This window comes from Miniopterus schreibersii (assembly GCF_964146895.1).
Source record: "Miniopterus schreibersii genome assembly, chromosome: 15".
NCBI lineage: Eukaryota > Metazoa > Chordata > Mammalia > Chiroptera > Miniopteridae > Miniopterus > Miniopterus schreibersii.
This window is the reverse complement of record NC_138115.1, coordinates 46853567-46871311: the sequence shown is the minus strand read 5'-3', so window position 1 is coordinate 46871311 and position 17745 is coordinate 46853567. Positions and strand designations below refer to the sequence as shown.

General features: G+C 46.3%; 1 protein-coding gene across 3 annotated transcripts in view; it reads left to right on the top strand.

Moving 5' to 3' along the window:
- Positions 1 to 17745, top strand: part of ULK4 (unc-51 like kinase 4) — a 179928-nt gene that overhangs the window by 98346 nt on the left and 63837 nt on the right. For all 3 annotated transcript variants that reach the window (XM_081159736.1, XM_081159735.1, XM_081159734.1), the window contains exon 32: positions 9909 to 10014. In XM_081159736.1, coding sequence (XP_081015862.1) covers positions 9909 to 10014 — 106 coding nt within the window. The remainder of the gene's footprint in view (positions 1 to 9908; positions 10015 to 17745) is intronic.

The following is a 17745-nucleotide window of genomic DNA, read 5'->3' as shown; positions in this document are numbered from 1 at the left end:
CTGGTGGAAGACGGTCTTTCTAGCCCTGGCTGGTGGCTCGGTTGGTTGGGGCATCGTCCTGGACACCAAAGGGTTGCAGGTCGATTCCCGCTCAGGGTACAGACCTAGGTTGCAGGTTCAATCCCCGGCTGGGGTGCGTGCAGGGGGCAACTGACTGATGTTTCTCTCTCACATCAATCTTTCTCCCTCTCTCTCTCTCAAGTCAATAAACATATCCTGAGGTGAGGGTTAAAAAGAAAGATGGGTTTTCTAGCAGGTGATACACTAATGTCCAACGAGACTGTAATCACACACTGTAATGCTTTGCTCATAAATATAAACATAAAGTACCCATCTCTGAATGGTTGCTTCCTCATTGCAGAATGGGTAAAATTTAAGGTGATCCATCTCTTCTTATTAATCCCAGAGGGCTTCATAGTGGAAAATAAATGAGACTTATTTATGCTCGCAAATCAAATTGCCATAAAAGGTTGTTTCAATAGACAGAGGCAAAATCATAATAAAATAATTCAGTGAAAATGGGAGCTAAGAGTATGCTTAATGGAACATGATTACACTTAATTTTCTTACTATTTCCATCATTAAAGCTCCATTATCTTCCTTGAGACCTCAGTTAGGCTTCTGGCCGCACCACCCCTCGGAGGCGCATAGAAGCCTGCGAGTTCTCTTAAAATACAAAAATAGCTAATAATGTGCTGTTCTTTCATTTTCGCTATTTGATATCCTTGTCTCACATCCAGAGTCTCACGTATTCTCTTTCTAACCTCATCTCTTGAAAGCCATAGTATCATTATCTAAGAGCTTTCATAGGACAGAGTTGGAAACAAAACTGAGGCTTCCTGGTGAATGTCCCTGAAGTGCACAGGTGCTGATGGTTTTATTGTTGCTGCTGTTTTGTTAACCCTCACCTGAAGATACTTTTTCCATTGATTTTTAGAGAGGGCAGGAGAGGGGGGCGGAGAGAGAGAAACAGTGATGTGAGAGAGAGAGCAGTTGGCTCCCTCCCTCACGAGCCCTGACCGGGGTGGTTGGGGATCGAACCTGCATCCCAGGTACGTGCTCTTGACCGGGAATTGAGCCCGAGACCCTTTGGTGTGCGGGCCAGTGCTCTAACCACTTAGCACACTGGCCAGGAAAGCACTGTGGATTTATTTTACTTTATTTTACCAACAATATTACTTTGCATCTGTTACGTTTGATGTTTACTAGAAATCAAACTGGAGATATCAAATAGGGAAAAATTTGGAACTCAAAATACATTTTCTAGACAAGGGCTTTTGGTTTGTTTTTTGGTTTTGTTTTTTAAGTTTATCTTTATTGTTGAAAGTATTACAGGTGTCCCCCTTCCCCCCCATTGACCCCCTCCACCCCCAGGCCTTCCGCACACCATTGTCTGTGTCCATGAGTTGTGCATTTATGCATATAAGTTCTTTGATTAATCTCTCCCCACCCCCACCTTCCCTCTGAGATTCGTCAGTCCGTTCCATGCTTCTATGTCTTAGATCTGTTATGTTCATCAGTTTATTTTGTTCATTATATTTCACATTTGAGTGACATCATGTGATACTTGTCTTTCTCGGACTGGCTTATTTCGCTTAGCATAATACTCTCCACAAATATTTAAGACTGTGTAGAACTGTTGTGTTTCATTATAGTCATAAAGCTTAGAACTTGTTTGACATTGAACCTCTCATTCAAAGATTCATTTGGAAAGACATAGCATTGGGTGTAGCATGAAAGGATGTTAGAGCAGAGAAGGGCCTTGGCTTGAGTCTCCAGGCAGATCCCTCCTCCCTGGGCATCATTTCTGCACACGTCACTGGTGGTGCTTCTGCTTGTGCTGCTGGCTCCCAGAGCTCCCAGCCTGCACCTGGGTGAGGCAGCTGCTGCTCAGCCAGGCAGCTGGGCGCTCTGCCCTCTCAGGAGCTGCAGCAGGAAGGCTTCTTGTCATTGTCGTGGCTTTAGACACGTGTTTCCAGCTGCCTGAGGTTTTCTTTCCTCCTCTGCCCCTGATGGATCTGGTGACAATGACCTGGATGCTGTGGCTCAGTCATTGCTGTCAGCGTCTGTCTGCCTGGTGGTCCAGAGCCCCCCCTGGTGGAGCAGAGGCAACATTTTGCTCAGAGCATGGTGGCATGAAATGCTTCAGGATTGAAACTTCATTAATTATTTCTTCTGCTTCCAAAACAGGTGTGTGTGGTTTGGTTGTTAAACACGTTACTTGTGCCCTGAGAGATGAGGTGCTAAGCATAGCCAATAAGATTGACATCATAAAACCCGGTCCTCCTTGAATGGCATATACATGTCCCCAAAGCTCAGGGGCATCTCCTAGAGATCAGCACCCTTCTCTTCTAACCCTGCACAGACACAAGCTCAGGACAGCTGCCCCCAGTGCCCATCACTGTTACGCACGTGATCAGAAGGAAGGATTCCACGTCAGCCAGTCAGGGGACCATACATCTAGCCATCTGCAGCTCTCATCCAAATTCACGTGCAGAGGGGCTGTGATACCATTGCTCTAGATACTCACAGAGGGGAGCCCAGGAGAGAGCAGAGCAGCAAGAAAGCAATCTCAACACGTGTGCTCCGTGAATCTAGAAGCAGCTCGAATGGCCTGAAGCCCCAGCCCCCCTCCTCCTATTCCTTCCTCGGGACTTCTATTTCTTCACCTTCAAAGGACAGACCTAGAGAGGTCCCTGAGATTCTTCAGAGTCGGGTAGTGGGTGGTTATCACTTGGCTCTAGGTCTGCCAGCTTGTTGGGGGCAGGGCAAGGATCTGCTCTATCTCCTCAGCACAGTTTACTCTCTGCCTACTGTACTATTCCTCTGTGCACGTCGAAACCCTGGGTTAGAATGACTTCCAGCTAATTCCCATTAAAGTCTTTCTCTGGCAGGATTGCTAGTACCTCTTCGAGGCAGGAACCACGAGTACCATAAGCTCCCATTGCAGGAAGGTTGCAAACTCCCACAGTAAAAGAGCTGCAATTGAAAATGTCTTGTGATAATTGTCCGTATTGATCTTTCCACTCCTTTTCACCGCATGTAGTAGTTTCTTTCTTTAGAATGGGATATTTATATTTGTGAGCAATTATCTTTAATGGAGAGTCCCATTGAAACCGTGTCAACATCTTGCAGAATTTCTGGAGTGCACATTTTCCAGGCCGACGTAAGTGCTTCACGAGCCCTCGACAGATATTTAGCATGTGAGAGGTTTTCTGTCCTTAATGTAAAAGGAACTGAATTTACCACCTCTGGGAAACATTATTCAAAAGGAAATATATACCCAGGGAAAGCTTTCTGAGGAAAGTCATTTTTGTGGTTTTTCACACCGCCGTGTAGCAAATTCTACGCGCTCAATAAATATGTATCGATTGCTCAGTTGAAGGCAATTGCTAGTTACCGACAAGTTAACTTCTTGGAGGGGAACCCAACCAGCTGTATAACCCTCCCTCACTGTGTTCGCCCAAGTGACCATGAGCACAGTTGTTGTGTTGCTAATGTACCAGAAGCCACGTGGACCAGGCACTGTACCTAGGCACCAGTTCTGCCCTCAAGGGGCTCAGCACCAGGCGAGGAATGGGTGAACCAACAGCCACAGCACACGCGGGAGGTGCTGTGATGGAGGCGGGCCCACAAAGGTGACGGAAACCCCACCATGAGATGGGCAGCCTCCCCGTGGCCTCCAGCTTCAGCAAACAGCATCTGGCCTGAATTTCTAGGAGTGAATAATAGTTGGCCGAGGCGTTATTTTTGTGAGATGACGAGGATTGTTTTCCTTTTGGAGAGTGGCAGGGATATGCAAGGGGAAGCCAGGAGTGCGTCTGCACACACATTTGTGTTTTCTCATTTATCCCCCTACTTCGGGCCTATAATTTGCTCAGGTGGAGCGCGCAGAGCAGACTGGCCAGTCTTTTAGCCTCCAGGCAGGCACAGCACAGGGGCACAGTCCATCGCCAGGGACACTGGTCCTGGCAGCTTGGCCTTGGCTCCTTTGCTAGGCTCTCCCTGGAGCAGCGCTGGCTCTGGCCCATGGCACCTGCCCTGAGGCACAGTGTCCTGTCGGGAGCCAAGAGCATGGAGGCTTCCTGCTCACAGCCTGAGTAATGAGACAGGACAGGGCTGGGAAAGCCATGCGGCACAGCTCACCTGCCAGAAGGGCGTCCACACCCACTGCCGTGGGTGTTGCATGCTGATGGGCACATGGCACCAGTTGGCCCAGACCCGCCCTCTGTGCCAGCTGGAACGGGTCACTAATAATAACTTGTGCAGGCTTCCGGTTTTCATTCTCAGTGGTTTCTTACCTCCTTACACTGGGTTGTCTTCTGAATTCTGGCCACAGCAGAGGCAGAAGAGAGTGGCCGTGGTTCCCTGTTAGGTCTGATCGTTGGAGGCACTTCCTGCCTCGACCGTTCGGACCTCTGCCTGACGTGTCCTCTGAAGTCTCTTGGTACTGTTCACATCCCCTGATACTGGAATAAAGTGCAGTGCTGTTTACAGTGAAGCTCCTTTGGGGGGCCGATCATTTTTTGGTCGCGTTTCCTTGCTGTGCCCTTGGTATTTCAGAGCCGTTCTCTTTCGCACGGAAGCAATTAGTCTTGAGAAGGCTGATTCTTCAGGGTCCAGCGCTCGCCTGCCTTTCATTTGCGGAAGCTGCTGCACATTTTAATGAAGTTGTTTCATCTAGGTTGCCAAACACTAGATTTTTGCCGCTTCAATTCTAATTATCTCTGCTGGCAAGTGCTGTGTTTTATTAGAACCCTCAAGGGCTCTGTTTATTAAATGTCCATGCACTGTGGCGTCAGGCACACAAATTAGGTCAGATGTGCTCATCGATGGCCTGGGATGGAGGAGTTAAATGTTTTCATTGTAATCTTACAGGGCATTAAGATGGCCTTCTGTGGCCTTGTGGGATGCAGGGATGCCTTCTCCCACGAGCTCGGCCTCCTCTCCCACCCATCGGCCAGTGTGGCGCTCAGCTCAGTGTCTGAGTGATGTGGCCTCTCGTGGCGGCTCTAGGGTGTCTGTTCATTCTTTGGGGCAGTACCCTCATTCTTCCCTCCCCTGCAGTTGCCTAATGGTCCCTCTCCCTTCCTGGGCTGTGTGTCTTACGGCAGTGAGGTACACAGGAGTGGGCAACAGTGGGTTCAGTTTTCCCTGTGGAAAATAATACAGTAATTAGTAGTGATACAAGAATAAAGTCTGTTTCGCATACGCACAGCTGTAAACCTACTTTTGCCCCACCCTATGTGTCAAGGACTCGTGTGAAGCCAGGAGGTCCCAGTGGTGGTGGCACAGGGCAGGGCACGTGGTGGCAGGAAAGGAGGGAGGGGGGCATGACCGTAGCAGCCTCCTGACGGCGTTGCTCTTCTCTCCTCTCCACTCCCTGCTGTGGGTGGCTTTAAACTCCTCCCAGGAACCGTGTGGGCCCTCAGGCGGTGGTGGTTCACCTGGGGTGTGCCACCGGGGTGTGGGGACTCTTGACTGCCCGCCCTTCTTTCCTGCTGAGTCCCTGTGGTCACCAGGCAGAGCTTCGAGGTGGCTGGGGGCGCTGGCTCCTGCCGTCCCACCCACCGAATCCCGGCTTCACCCCTGAAGAGCTGGGGGAGGTTTCCCAAACAACACGTCCCCTCGCTAACCTTAGTGTCCCCGTCTGTAAAAGGGGAAAACTGCAGCCACTTCACTGTTTGCATGGACATTAATGAGATGATACAGGTCGGCGCTTGGGGTACAGGCCGGGGCACCTAGGAGCACGTGTCTTGCCCTGTCTTGGGCCCACGTGGCTGCCCCGTCACTGCCTGCCCCCGATCAGCACCGAAGCAGCTGGTGCCCTGCCCCTGCCCCCGCCCCAGCGCCCGGGGGAAGGTCATCGCTTGCTTTCGTCGCTGCTTACGCCGCTTCCCTTGCATGTGTTGGGCACCAGTGGCGTGGAATTCTTGCCTTATTATTGAGCCACGAGGGTTAAAAGAAGGGTGTCAGGATTTCACGTAGCCGTCAGTGGTGGCCCTTTCACTGTGGACTCGGGCAGACCTTCAGTGGGAGGGGCTGTCCTAGAGGAGCATCTGACGAGGACCCTCCTTCCCGCTCTGGCCCGTGGTCTCCCTTTTCTCTCTCTCCAGGTCAGTTTTCCACACGTGCCCAAGAAGAACGCCTGCCCCACACATTCACCCTCGCGCTTTCTCCCTTCATAGGACCCTCTGCTCTGATTTTAAGAAGTAGAGGTGATGTTTTTCAAAGCATAGTTTACCCCTTAGGCTAGTGCGGTGGTGAAACAGCAAGAACAAAGCTTACCACGTTTGCGAAGAGAAATGAAGTGACTCGATTTGATAGACGTTAATAGCACTGGACTTGATCCGTATTGACACCACCTCCACTGCTCTTCCCGCGTGTGTCGCGTTCCATCTGGGGAACTAGGGTCCAGGCCACAGCAGGGGCTGTCTCCGTTCCCCTAGGGAACCCCGTGTCACCTAGAGCAGGAGCAGTGACTGGTCTGTGGTCTCCCTTCCCCACACCGCGTAAGAAGCACAGAGGGAAGAGTCAGTAGATGTATAACTTTTATAAGCCCCACTTTACTCTGAACAAAGTTCACAGTCTATGAACGGTTTAAAAACCAGCAACAAGCAAACTAAAATATAAGTGTTTTAAAATTTTTTTTAAATTTACATTTCAATGACAGTGGACATACAATATGAGGTGCCAGTGCAATTTTCAGGTGCACAACAAGCTCCTAGACATTTATATACCTTACAAAGTAATCTCACTGGTAAGTCTCTTACCCACCTGGCATCATGTATAGTTATCGCAGTATTATTGACTGTCTTCCCTATGCTGTGCTTTACACCCCATGACTATTTTTATAGCTGGCAATTTTTATGTCTTAATCCCTGCACCTTTTCCACCCAGCCCCTGCCTCCCCTCCCACCTGGTGACTGTCAGAGGCTACAGTAGAAAAGGAACCACATCTCCCGCCTGGTTACAGGGTAATGGTTCCGTTTTTTCTCTGCGTCAAGTATTCGGACCTGAGTGCTCCCAGTAATCAGCGGAGTGGAGGCTTTGATAACCGGGGTGCGCCTTCCCCCTGTGCCCCTCTGCAGACTTGGCAGGGGTCTGGCAGAGGCCTTCATTCTGCAGAGCTCTCAGAACCAGTGGGCTGGGGCACGATCCTGGGTCCTCAGGGTTCAGGGGTGATGGAGGTTTGGAAAGTTGGCTTTTGTATAGAAGGAAATGCCTGTATCAGTAAGTGGCACTCACCCTGTGAGCACGAAAGAAAACAGAAGTGTTGGCTTCACAATGAGCCAAAGATATTGCCAAGAGCATCATAGAAAAGGTTTCAATCGTTAAAGGCTATCGAAGGAGCCGGGGATCTCTCTGTATTTGCTTACAGACCGGTCTTTGAACAAGGAGGGATACGAGTTATTTAACTGAATGGGACAGAAAGAAAAGATTTATTAGCTTTTCTTCACAAGAATAGGTCTCCCATGTATGGTTAGTTACTTTATCATGAGTAGCATGTCGTGTCATGCTGGCGCTTATTAATCACCCTTCCTTCCAACCAACTGTAAGAACAGTTAGATGAAGCCGGTGGCAGACCGCCGCTTCCACATTAATCTTCGTAAGCGCGTCCGTGGGACAGGCAAACACCAACGCCCACTTCTAAGCGCCTGTTTCTAAAGACTGTTAGAAACTCTTAGGCGTCGGTATTTGGAAGGCAAACCCCTCATCTTGTATCAGCAAAGACGCAGATGATAGGACTGCAGAGCTCTCACGGCTGTCGTCAGAGGGGGGTGCACGTCGGTTGACAGGACAGCTTCAGAACCTGGTGCAGTGTGGGTATTTTTGTCAGATTTGGAACCCGTGTGTCCCTCAAGGGACTCCTGGCTGCTCTGCCGCATGTCCTCACTCCGTGACTTAGGTTATTGGAGCCTCTACCGCCTGGAGCATGACTGGTCACTGGAGCAGAAAGGACAGGGTGACAGGGCTCTCGCTGGCCCTTAAAGCTTCTGTCCCTTAAAGCTTCTGCCCAAAGGCCTTTAATTGGCCAAAGCAAGCGTCCTGGTCATCCCCAATCACAAGTGGGCAGGGAGGTGACCTCCCAGGAGAGAGAAGCGGCAAACTTGCATATGTTTGTAATGAGGAACTCAAAGCCAAAAGTATAGATGACCATTAAAACGGAAAGCCAGCTCCTTGAAAGACAGTGAAATAAGACAAAGCCCTGGCGAGTCCGGGCCACCGGCGAGAGGGAGGAGGCAGTGTGGGGCGGGGTGAGCAGTCTCGGAGATTCTCGGAGGTACAGAGAATGCTGCGAGTTATTTTATTATATGGGTGAAAACTTGCACGTTTTAGGTCCTTTGCCAGGAAATGAAAATAAAATTGGGTCAAGGTAATGATTCCTGAGAAGATGTTTTGCAAAATATATTTAAAGATGTTAACATTAGGAAAAGCTGGGTGAAAGTATAAGGAAAAACTCTATACTAGTTTTGCAACTTGGGTAAATATAAAATTAAATCCAAATAATTTTATTAAAAATAAAGAATTCTAAGGTGCTTCAGCATTTAAAAAGTAAATAAAATTGCTGTTCAAATGACACCTTCTCAGTGAGTCCCGCCCTGCCCTGACCACACACATGGTTACCTGTAGCTCCCCTGCGAATTCTCCATCTTTCCTGCTGAACTCTTTTCTTTTTTTGCCTTGGCACTGGTTACCTTTTAACACATTATACAGTTCACTTATTTATTATGCCTGTTGTTTGTTGTCTGTTTCTGAGAGCACAGGGAACCTTATTTTGCTCACTAATATATCTCAAGTGCCTAGAACAGTGCCTGGTTCATAACAGCTATTTGTTAATTATTTGAGTGAATTAATAAATATAACTCATGTTGAAATATAGAGCAAACCATCTCTCTCTTGTGTGTGTGTGTGTGTGTGTGAGAAAATGAATAGGAAAAGGCCCGGACAGAGCCTACTAAATGGATATACCTGTTACTTTTTAGGATGGGACTAGTTGCTAACGGAGTGGTCAAGGGCCAGGGCCAGGACTAGAGTGAGTGCTTGCATTGGCACAGACCTGAGCTAGGCCCTCCTTTCTTTTGGTCCGCTATGCTCCGGGCTTACCTCACCCTGATCCCAGAATTTAAAGACTTTCTCTTTGTTCTTATGTTATTTTGAAATTATATCGTTTTAATTATAATCTGTGTTAGATGTTGAATTTTTTTAAAAAGTCAGAGGAATGAAAATGGAAACAACACTAAAGCAAGTTATTTTTGAGGTCTCTTAAAAATTACAAAGAAATTTCTTTTTTTTATCTTTAAAATGAGAAATTGAGACTGAAGGCTTATTTATTTTTTTCAGTCTCTTTAGGACCACAGCTACTCCCTGCTAAATGATGTTAAGTGTTGGAAGAAAGCAAAGCTCACTCCTTTGGGTCTCCTGTGTAGTTTATTAGACTGAAATAGTGAGGTAGTACGTCACATCCAACACAAGCATCTGTGTGCAAGACTTAAGTAGGAAAGCATCAGTACCCTTTTGCTCTTGAAACTGCAGAAATATTTAAGTAGTTTTATGATCTCAAAATGACTTTCAGGTGTGGCCTTGTAAGTTCCAATTACTTGGTTTCCGGTCCCTCTGACTCCTTTGTCACCCGTCTAAGCACAGAGGACTGTGTGGTTGTCCTTCAGTTCAGGGCAGGGGACTGTGTGCAGCAGCACTGGTGCTCGGAATGGTTCAGGCCTCCTCCCGGCTCTCTTAACCCACCGATGGGGCATCACCTCCTTACTGGGGATGCACCTGCTTCGTTAAAGTGCACAGACAATCGTGGCACCTTGGGCAAAGAACGAAGGGTTGGGGGTCATTTGCTCATTTGTCTCTATGATGTAATTGTGTTTCTGTATAGTTATGACACTCATCTGTTGCAGGCACATCAGGAGAACATTCTGGGAAACACCATGCAAAGTGTGATCGCTTTGCTGCACAACCTGGTTGCCTGCAAAGATTCGAACATGAAGCTGCTTTACGAACAAGGTAAGTGCTTCTTAGAGTTCACTTTGACTCCGTTGTGTTTTCCTCTTTGTAAGTTTCCTCGTCTTACACAGTAGGGAGTCCAGAAGTACTGTTTAAAGGCAATCAGTCAAAATAGATGCTTAAGGACCCATAAATAATATTACCAGCAAAAAGGGGAAGTGTGGTTAGATCGGGATAGTTTCTCTGCATCAATTTACTTCCTACATGGCACAAGGTAAGTAGGCTCTGCTTAAAAATGATAATCCAAACAATGCAAGGGTAAGCATGGTATTTAGGCTCATTGCTGCCAGTCAAAATAAAGACATATGGTCAAAAGCACCTCGTAAAATAAGATGGAGTGGGTCGAGGGTGACTTTGCTTTGCATCTTGTACATAACTACAGTATTACAATTTAAAACGATTTTTAAGACTTTATTTTTTAAGAGTATTTTTAGGTTTGAAACAAAGCCAAGGGGGAGGTACAGAGATTTCCCATATAAGCCCTGCCTCTCCATGGATAGAGAATCTTTTTTTTTTCCTGATTAAGGAAGTACTCATTCATCTATTTTAATTTTATCTTTTGAAAGCAAGAATAAATAATTACTTTTGGCTTCTATGGAAGTAATCAAATGATTTTTCCTTGGATCTATTTATGTAATGGACTGGATTTAATAGATGACGTTATGTTAAACCATCCGAGTCCTTGAGTCAGTAGCCACACTTAATCATGCTCTATCAGCCTTTAATTGTGATACTTAGGTTCTTTGCTAATGGTTTCCCCTAGGATTTTCCATTGCCATTTGTAAGTGTGATTGGTCTGTAGTTTTGTTTCTTGTTTTCTTGTGATAGAATGCATTCTTTGCTAGATTTTAGTGTTAAAACTTAATTGCTAAAAAGGAACATTTTCCTCTTTCTATGGTTCTGGAAGAATTGAAGAGTCACTGAAACAATGTATTCCTTAACAGGGCAGCAGAATGCCCTCTGGCTGGTGGTTTCATGGAGGCACATTAGCAGTGGTAGCTCTTTAACACCTTTCTCTCTTTCTCCAAAGATAATAAATCATTTTACATTTTTCCATCTCTTAGAGAGTCAGTTTCAGTAAATTGAGTTTTCCTAGAAAGTTTCATTGCGTACACATATTCAAATCTATTGGCATAGAGTTGGACAAAATAGGTTTTCACAATTGTGTTATTACCTTGGTCTCAGAAATTATTTCCCTGTTCCCATTTCTTATGTATTCGCAGTTTTGTGTTTTAATGAGTAGTTAAGATAATGGTTGTTTAAGTTTCTTAGACCCGTTTGGGATTTACTTACTAGTCCTACTTTAAAAAAAAGTTAATTTCTGCTTTTATCTCTTAATTCATTACTTGGGCTTTTGTTGAGTTTGTTGTATCATTTTTTTTCTTAGTTTTTGAGTAAAGATGCTTACTTTATTTATCTTTAAACCAATTTATTTTACTTATATCTTCCCTTTTTGGTATGTATAAAGGCAATAAAACCATATCAAAGTAAGTCTCAAGAGAGCGCCTGCCTTGAGTGTAAGATGGAGCTCCGAGTGACAAAGCACATGACAGTGTAATTGGCAGCACTTTCTCTTTGTGATGGGACCTGCGACAATGGTGCTTAGACTCAGCAGATTGGTAGATAATATACCCAGGACCTCAGCGCAGAGTGTGCCGCCCGGTAGGCCTGCCACCAACTCACAAGTGCTAATACGTCTCACTGACACATCACCAGCACGCAACAGCATTATGTAGTTCAGGCTTTGTGCTTCACAGTGTTCATTTTTAAATGAGTCATTCAGGGAAAGAATTATAAAACAAAGATAGACCTTTTGTTTATATTTGAAAAATATCAGCGTTATTAACATTTAAAACTGGCTGCTGGCTTGTCCCTGTGCACCGACCTTTCGGTAATGGGTATTAATTCCAGCTTCAGTTTTCTCAGCAGAGCTGTCAGAGTAATGGATTTCCACGACACGCAGCGTGCAAATCCCGCCAAGGAGGCGTTTAAAGAAATGTTTGTCTCCACTGGTGTACGGTGTGTCAGAATCAACACGCCCATTTCTCACTAGGTTTATTATGAACCTGCCTAAATCGGCGTTCTCTCAAGAGAGCCGAAAATCACTCTGTGAGCAGTTTGGGCTTTGAAGTGTACTTGGTAGCCACAGGTTTTTTACTTGTCTGAGCACCATTCCAAATAGTGTTGCCCAGGAGGGGTTGGCCATCGCTTCCCGGAAAGGACCAGATAGGAACTGTCTTAGGTTCCCAGGGCAGGTGGTCTCCGGCACCACCAATACCAGGGAAGCGGCCACGGAGAACCCGTCAGCGAATAGGCATGACCTCATTTTAATGAGGTTTTATTTGCAAAATTAGGATGCCAGCCCACTGGCCATGGTTTGCCAACCCGTGTTGTTCAGTAACTCAGACGCCCTCCGGACTACTCTCAAGTTTTCACAAGTCAACGTTATTTGTAAAATTTAGTTATTAAACTGTGATGTAACTCAAGATGAACAGAAAGTTACACATAAATACCTTAAGAAAGGGGCTGCTGCCTTCACAGTGGTATGAAGATGTGTGAAGAAAAAGTGGAAAATTCCCCTTAAGGGTTTAATCTAAATATCATAATAAATAAATCTCTGTGTTAATTAGCCTTTGCTAGGTAATTAGTGACCCTAAATCCAAGTGACTTCAAGTAAGTCATTTCTTAAAAAAAAAAAGTTTTTATTGATATTTAGAGAGTATGGGGGGGGGTAGAAGCATCAGTGATGAGAGAGAGTCATTGATCGGCTGCCTCCTGCACGCCCCCTGATGGGGATGGAGCCCACGACCCGGGCATGTGCCCGGGCTGGGCATCTGACCGTGACCTCCTGGTTCATGGGGCGGCGTTCAACCACTGAGCCACGCCGGCCGGGCCGTCCCGTTCACTAGCGACTCCCTCGCAGAGTTCCTGGCACAGTAGTTGCTCAGTAAATGGGTGCTGGCTGCATGAATGGCAGTGGATTCCCGATGTGGAGCTCACGTTCCGTTTCCAGAATAAGTGCCTCCCGCCTCTGCCCCCTGCCCACAGCCTCAGCCTCTGAATGCGTGTCCCGCCTGTTGTCTGACTTCTGGCCTCGTCTCTAGCGATGCATTTCCTGTCATTCTTCCCTCAACACGTAATAACTGAGAACCTGATGCATGCACGATGTCAGTGCTGGATTCTCCTGAGGCCACCAACATGAGCAACACTTGAGCTGCCGAGTGACTTTTCATTGGTCTCACCCACTTGCTCACGTGTGGAGCTTCTGGCGGTGTCTGAGGGGCAGTCCTGTCACTGGGGCACAGTGAGAGTTGCTGGCAGGGACCGACACACCGGTTGTCATCCTGGATGTAGCAGAGTGATTTTTCAGAGCTGCAAACTTAGAAGCAGTGATCTTATTTTTTGCTTCTTTCATTTTGTCCAACCTTAATTTTGAAATACGGCGGACTGCATGTTAAACAGATAGAAATGCCCCCTTTTCTTTACTGTTTCACGAGACGGAATGGCCCGTGCGTTGTCACTCCCCTGCCCACGTGCCTCTCACCAGGGCTCGGGGAGGCTGCTTAATATCTGAAATCCTCTGAAGCATCAAAGCCATATCATCACTCACCAAAAAGGATTTTTCAATATGGGAAAAGAAGAAGGCATTTAACAAGCTTTTTGACTAGATCGGATTAAAACATGTTAAAAATAGGAAGGAGGGACACATAACAGAAGGTGTGAAATTATAATGGTGTCGAGGAATAGCACAGAATGAGCCGTGCCTCCTAAAAAGACCTCAGAGAGCCGCTGAAGGAACTTTGAAGCTGTGCTCCAGAAAGGGAGTTGTGAGTTCATTATTTAGGGGAGAATTGGAGAAGTTGGCACATGAGTGGGGTGGTATGTAGTTGAAATCGGTGGATCTGAATTCTGAGTCTCAATACGATGAAGTGCTTTTGGGTCTTAATCTCTCTGGGATAATGATACCAGTTTCGTAGGTTTGTTTTGAGGATTCAATGATAACATATGTAAATTTTCCATGAATAATTAATAATATTAGCATAAGTATTTAAAAATAAGCACTAAAAATAGCCAAGTGGTCCTCCCATGGGACCCTGTAAGCAAATCATTAGGAATGAAGATGAAGATAAGGTATTGAGACTGTATCAGCCACTTTAAATGAGTTAAACTGTATCACCCCAAAGAGGGTACAATGCACAAGTTACTAAAAAATCCACAGGTAAGCCGCGCCCGGCTAGCTCAGTCGGTAGAGCATGAGACTCTTAAAAAATCCACAGGTATGATCTCAGAGCCATCTAAAAAATTATTTATTTGTGGGATCCTTTCTTTCTTCCCAGCTTTACTGAGATATAATTGACAGCATTGTGTAAATTTGTGGTGTACGATGTGCCGATTTGATGCATTTATTTATTGCAAAATTATATCATGTCATATAATTACAATTTCTTTTTTGTGGTAAAGACATTTAAGTACCACTCTTAACTTTCAAGTGTATGATACAGTGTTATTAACTGTAATCACCATGCTGTACATTAGATCCTCAGGCCTGTTCATCTTACAGCTGGAAGTTTATACTCAGAACCACTGTTCTTAAGAAATTACAAAGAAACAAGGGTGCCTGAGATGTTAGGATGGAAGAGATCTCGGTGACGGAAAGAAGGAGGGGAGGGACTTTGAAACTGCAGACAAGTGAGTCTGTCTCAACAAAATGATGCTGTTGTTGAGAAAAGGAGGGTCTAGTCAGGGAAGGCCCGGAACCCTATAGAAGGGGCAGTAATGGGGAAGAGACCTGGGAGATGGAAATCATGAACCTACAGATCAGAGTCAGGAGGACTGAACAGTTAGAGGATTGTGTTAGGTTTGTGATGCCTGCTTGTGGAAAGAGCCAACACTTCAGTGGATTAACATGCAGAAGTTTATCAGTTGTATAATAGTGGAATTTGTGGCATTCCTGGCCAGTGGATGGCTCTGCTCCATGTGGTACCCATCTCCTCCCATTTCATGGCTTCGTCATTCCCCTGGATGTTGAAATCCTCTGTATCCAGCGGGCGGAACTGTAGAACAGTGGAGACCCCAGGTAGGAGCAAAAAAGTATTTGCAAGTCACTATCTGATAAGGGATCAATTTCCAGAATATATAAAGAACTACAAGTCAACAACAGAAAGACAGATATCCTTGTTCAAAAATGGGCAAAGCACTTGAATAGACATTTTATTAAAAAAGATATACAAATAACCAATAAGCCCATGGAAAGAGGCACAACATTATCCATCATTAAATGCACCTTAAAACCGTAATGAGATCCACTTCACACCAGTTAGGATGATTGTTTTTAAAAAAGGGAAACAGCAAGGGTTGGTGAGTATGTGGAGAAATTGGAACCCTCTTGCATTGCTGGTGGGAATGTGAGATGGTCTAGTGGCCGTGGAAACCAGTGTGGTGATTCTTCAAAAAGTTAAACATAGAATCACCATATGATCCAGCAATTCCCCTCCTCAGTATATGCCCCAAAGAATTGAAAACAGGAGCTCAAACAGATACTTACAAATGTTTACTGCAGCACTGCTCACAATATTCGAAGGTGGAAACGATCCATATGCACGTCAGTGGATGAATGGATAACAAAATGTGGTATGTCCATTCAGTGGAATATTACTCAGCCATAAAAAGGAATAAACTTCTGTTTCATGCTACAACATGGATGAACTTTGAAAATATTTTGCCAGATGAAAGAAACCAAACACAAAGGGACACATATTATATCATGTCACTTACTGTACCTCAAATAGACATATTTGTAGAGACAGAAAATAGAATACTGGTTACCAGGGTCTGGGAAGAGGTGTAGTGGGGGGATACTATTTAATGGGTACAGAGATTCTGTTTAGGGCCATGAAAATGGTCTGGAAGTGGTGGCGATGGCCTACAAACATAAGGTATTTAATGCCGCTGAGTTGTATACTTAGAAATGGTTGAAATGGCCTGGCTGGGTGTGGCTCAGTGGTTGAGCATCAACCTAGGATCCAGGAGATCATGGTTTGATTCCTGGTCAGGGCACATGCCCGGGTTGTGGGCTCGATCCCCAGTCAGGGGTGTGCAGGAGGCAGCTGATCAATGACTCTCATCATTAATATTTTTAGCTCTCTCCCTTCTTCTCTCTGAAATCAATAAAAACATATTTTTTTAAAAAAAAGAAAAAAGACACTGCTTCTCCTCACGAGTTGCAGAGACGCTGCAGTGTCTGGCTTGTAGGCCAGGTGACCAAGCAGAGCTCCCGGCCCTGACTCCCTGCGTGTTCTCTCTTGTGCTGTGAGTTGCTCCAAAAGGCAGGCCCGTGTCTAGTGAAAGTGCCAGGGCGTCCACTTCCTGTCCCAGATAAGAAAGATCCCAAGAGTGTGGGGAGGTCAGCTTCTGGACAGAGTGGGGGGGAGCTCCGCACTGTGGTGGCACCACCTTGAAGGGAGACCCCACAGAGCAGTCATTCCAGGGCTGGCGGGAGGTTGGCTGTGGCCTCTGGGGGCCCCTTCTCAGCTCCAGAGAGTCTGATTCTTTCTTAGACTCGCAGATGTTTGCAAACATTCCCTCCGCCTGCAAGCTGAAAAGCAGAGGAGTTAATGAAATGAGAGAAAGCTATTAAGATGTAAATTGTTTTCTCTGTAAGTGCTTTCTCCCAGTGTGCTGAAACCTGCACTTACTTCCGTTCCCTTCTGTCGGGGCTGCTGACACTGGGAACTCCGGGTGCAAATGTGGGATCCAGCCGGTTACAGCCTCGCAGAGAGACAGCCAGCACCTGGCTCTTCCCTTTTCCCTTAGGTGGCACTCTCAGTGGCTGCGTCCTGTCTCCAGTGCTTTCTCTTTTATATCCGTAGTTCTAGAGAAGAGAGGAAATCTAATGTGGGGCAGCAGGTCCTGCAGCAGTCACTGCTTCTTCAGCAAACACTGGGACATTTGGAGTGAGGACAGTTCTTAATGGGATCAGAGCAGTAATAAAACTTTATGGAGGAGTTTAATAACCCACTCAGAGCACGGAGCAAAGCTGACCGTCAGCCTTCACGGGTGAGGCGTTCCCTCCATCCCGCGGTCCACGGCCTGGACTTTTAGTCAAATGCCAAGAGATCGCTCAGATGTCAGGTGTGTTTAATGTGCATCTTACTGTAAAGCCGGCAGAATTTCGCACACTTTGAAAAACGGGCCCTCAGAGAGCAACGATCTGGCATTGACGCTTTTAATAGAATGTAAGGCATCAGCTCTTTCCATTTACAGATACGTCTGTGGGTGGTTGTCAAACGATGAAATGACCTTCTGTCGACATAAGCACCGAGCTTCGGGCTTTATCCAGCCTTTTTCTCTAGGTGTCTCTTGGATATTAGCTATAAACAGCTGAATGAACCCGAGGCCCCTTATCTCCCGCTCTGCTAACGTTTTGCACCGTGACGGAGCCGTCCTGAGCTCTGTAGCTCGCCTTCCCTCCCGCCCAGCAGCCCTCTTTCCCTGTACCGTGCCCAGACTGCGTTTCCTGTCGGAGGCGGTTGTTCTGACTTGGGTTGCGTTTCCTTCCATTTCATTCAGTAACCCTTTTTTGAATCACAGAGTGTTTAGAGTTGGAGTATCACTAAAAATTATTTATTCAAACCCCTCATTGCACCGATGATGAAAGCGAGGGCGACGGGGTGCAGAAACCTGTCCTGGGGGCGTCCGGCTGGAAAGCGGCTGGGATGGCCCTGAGCTGCA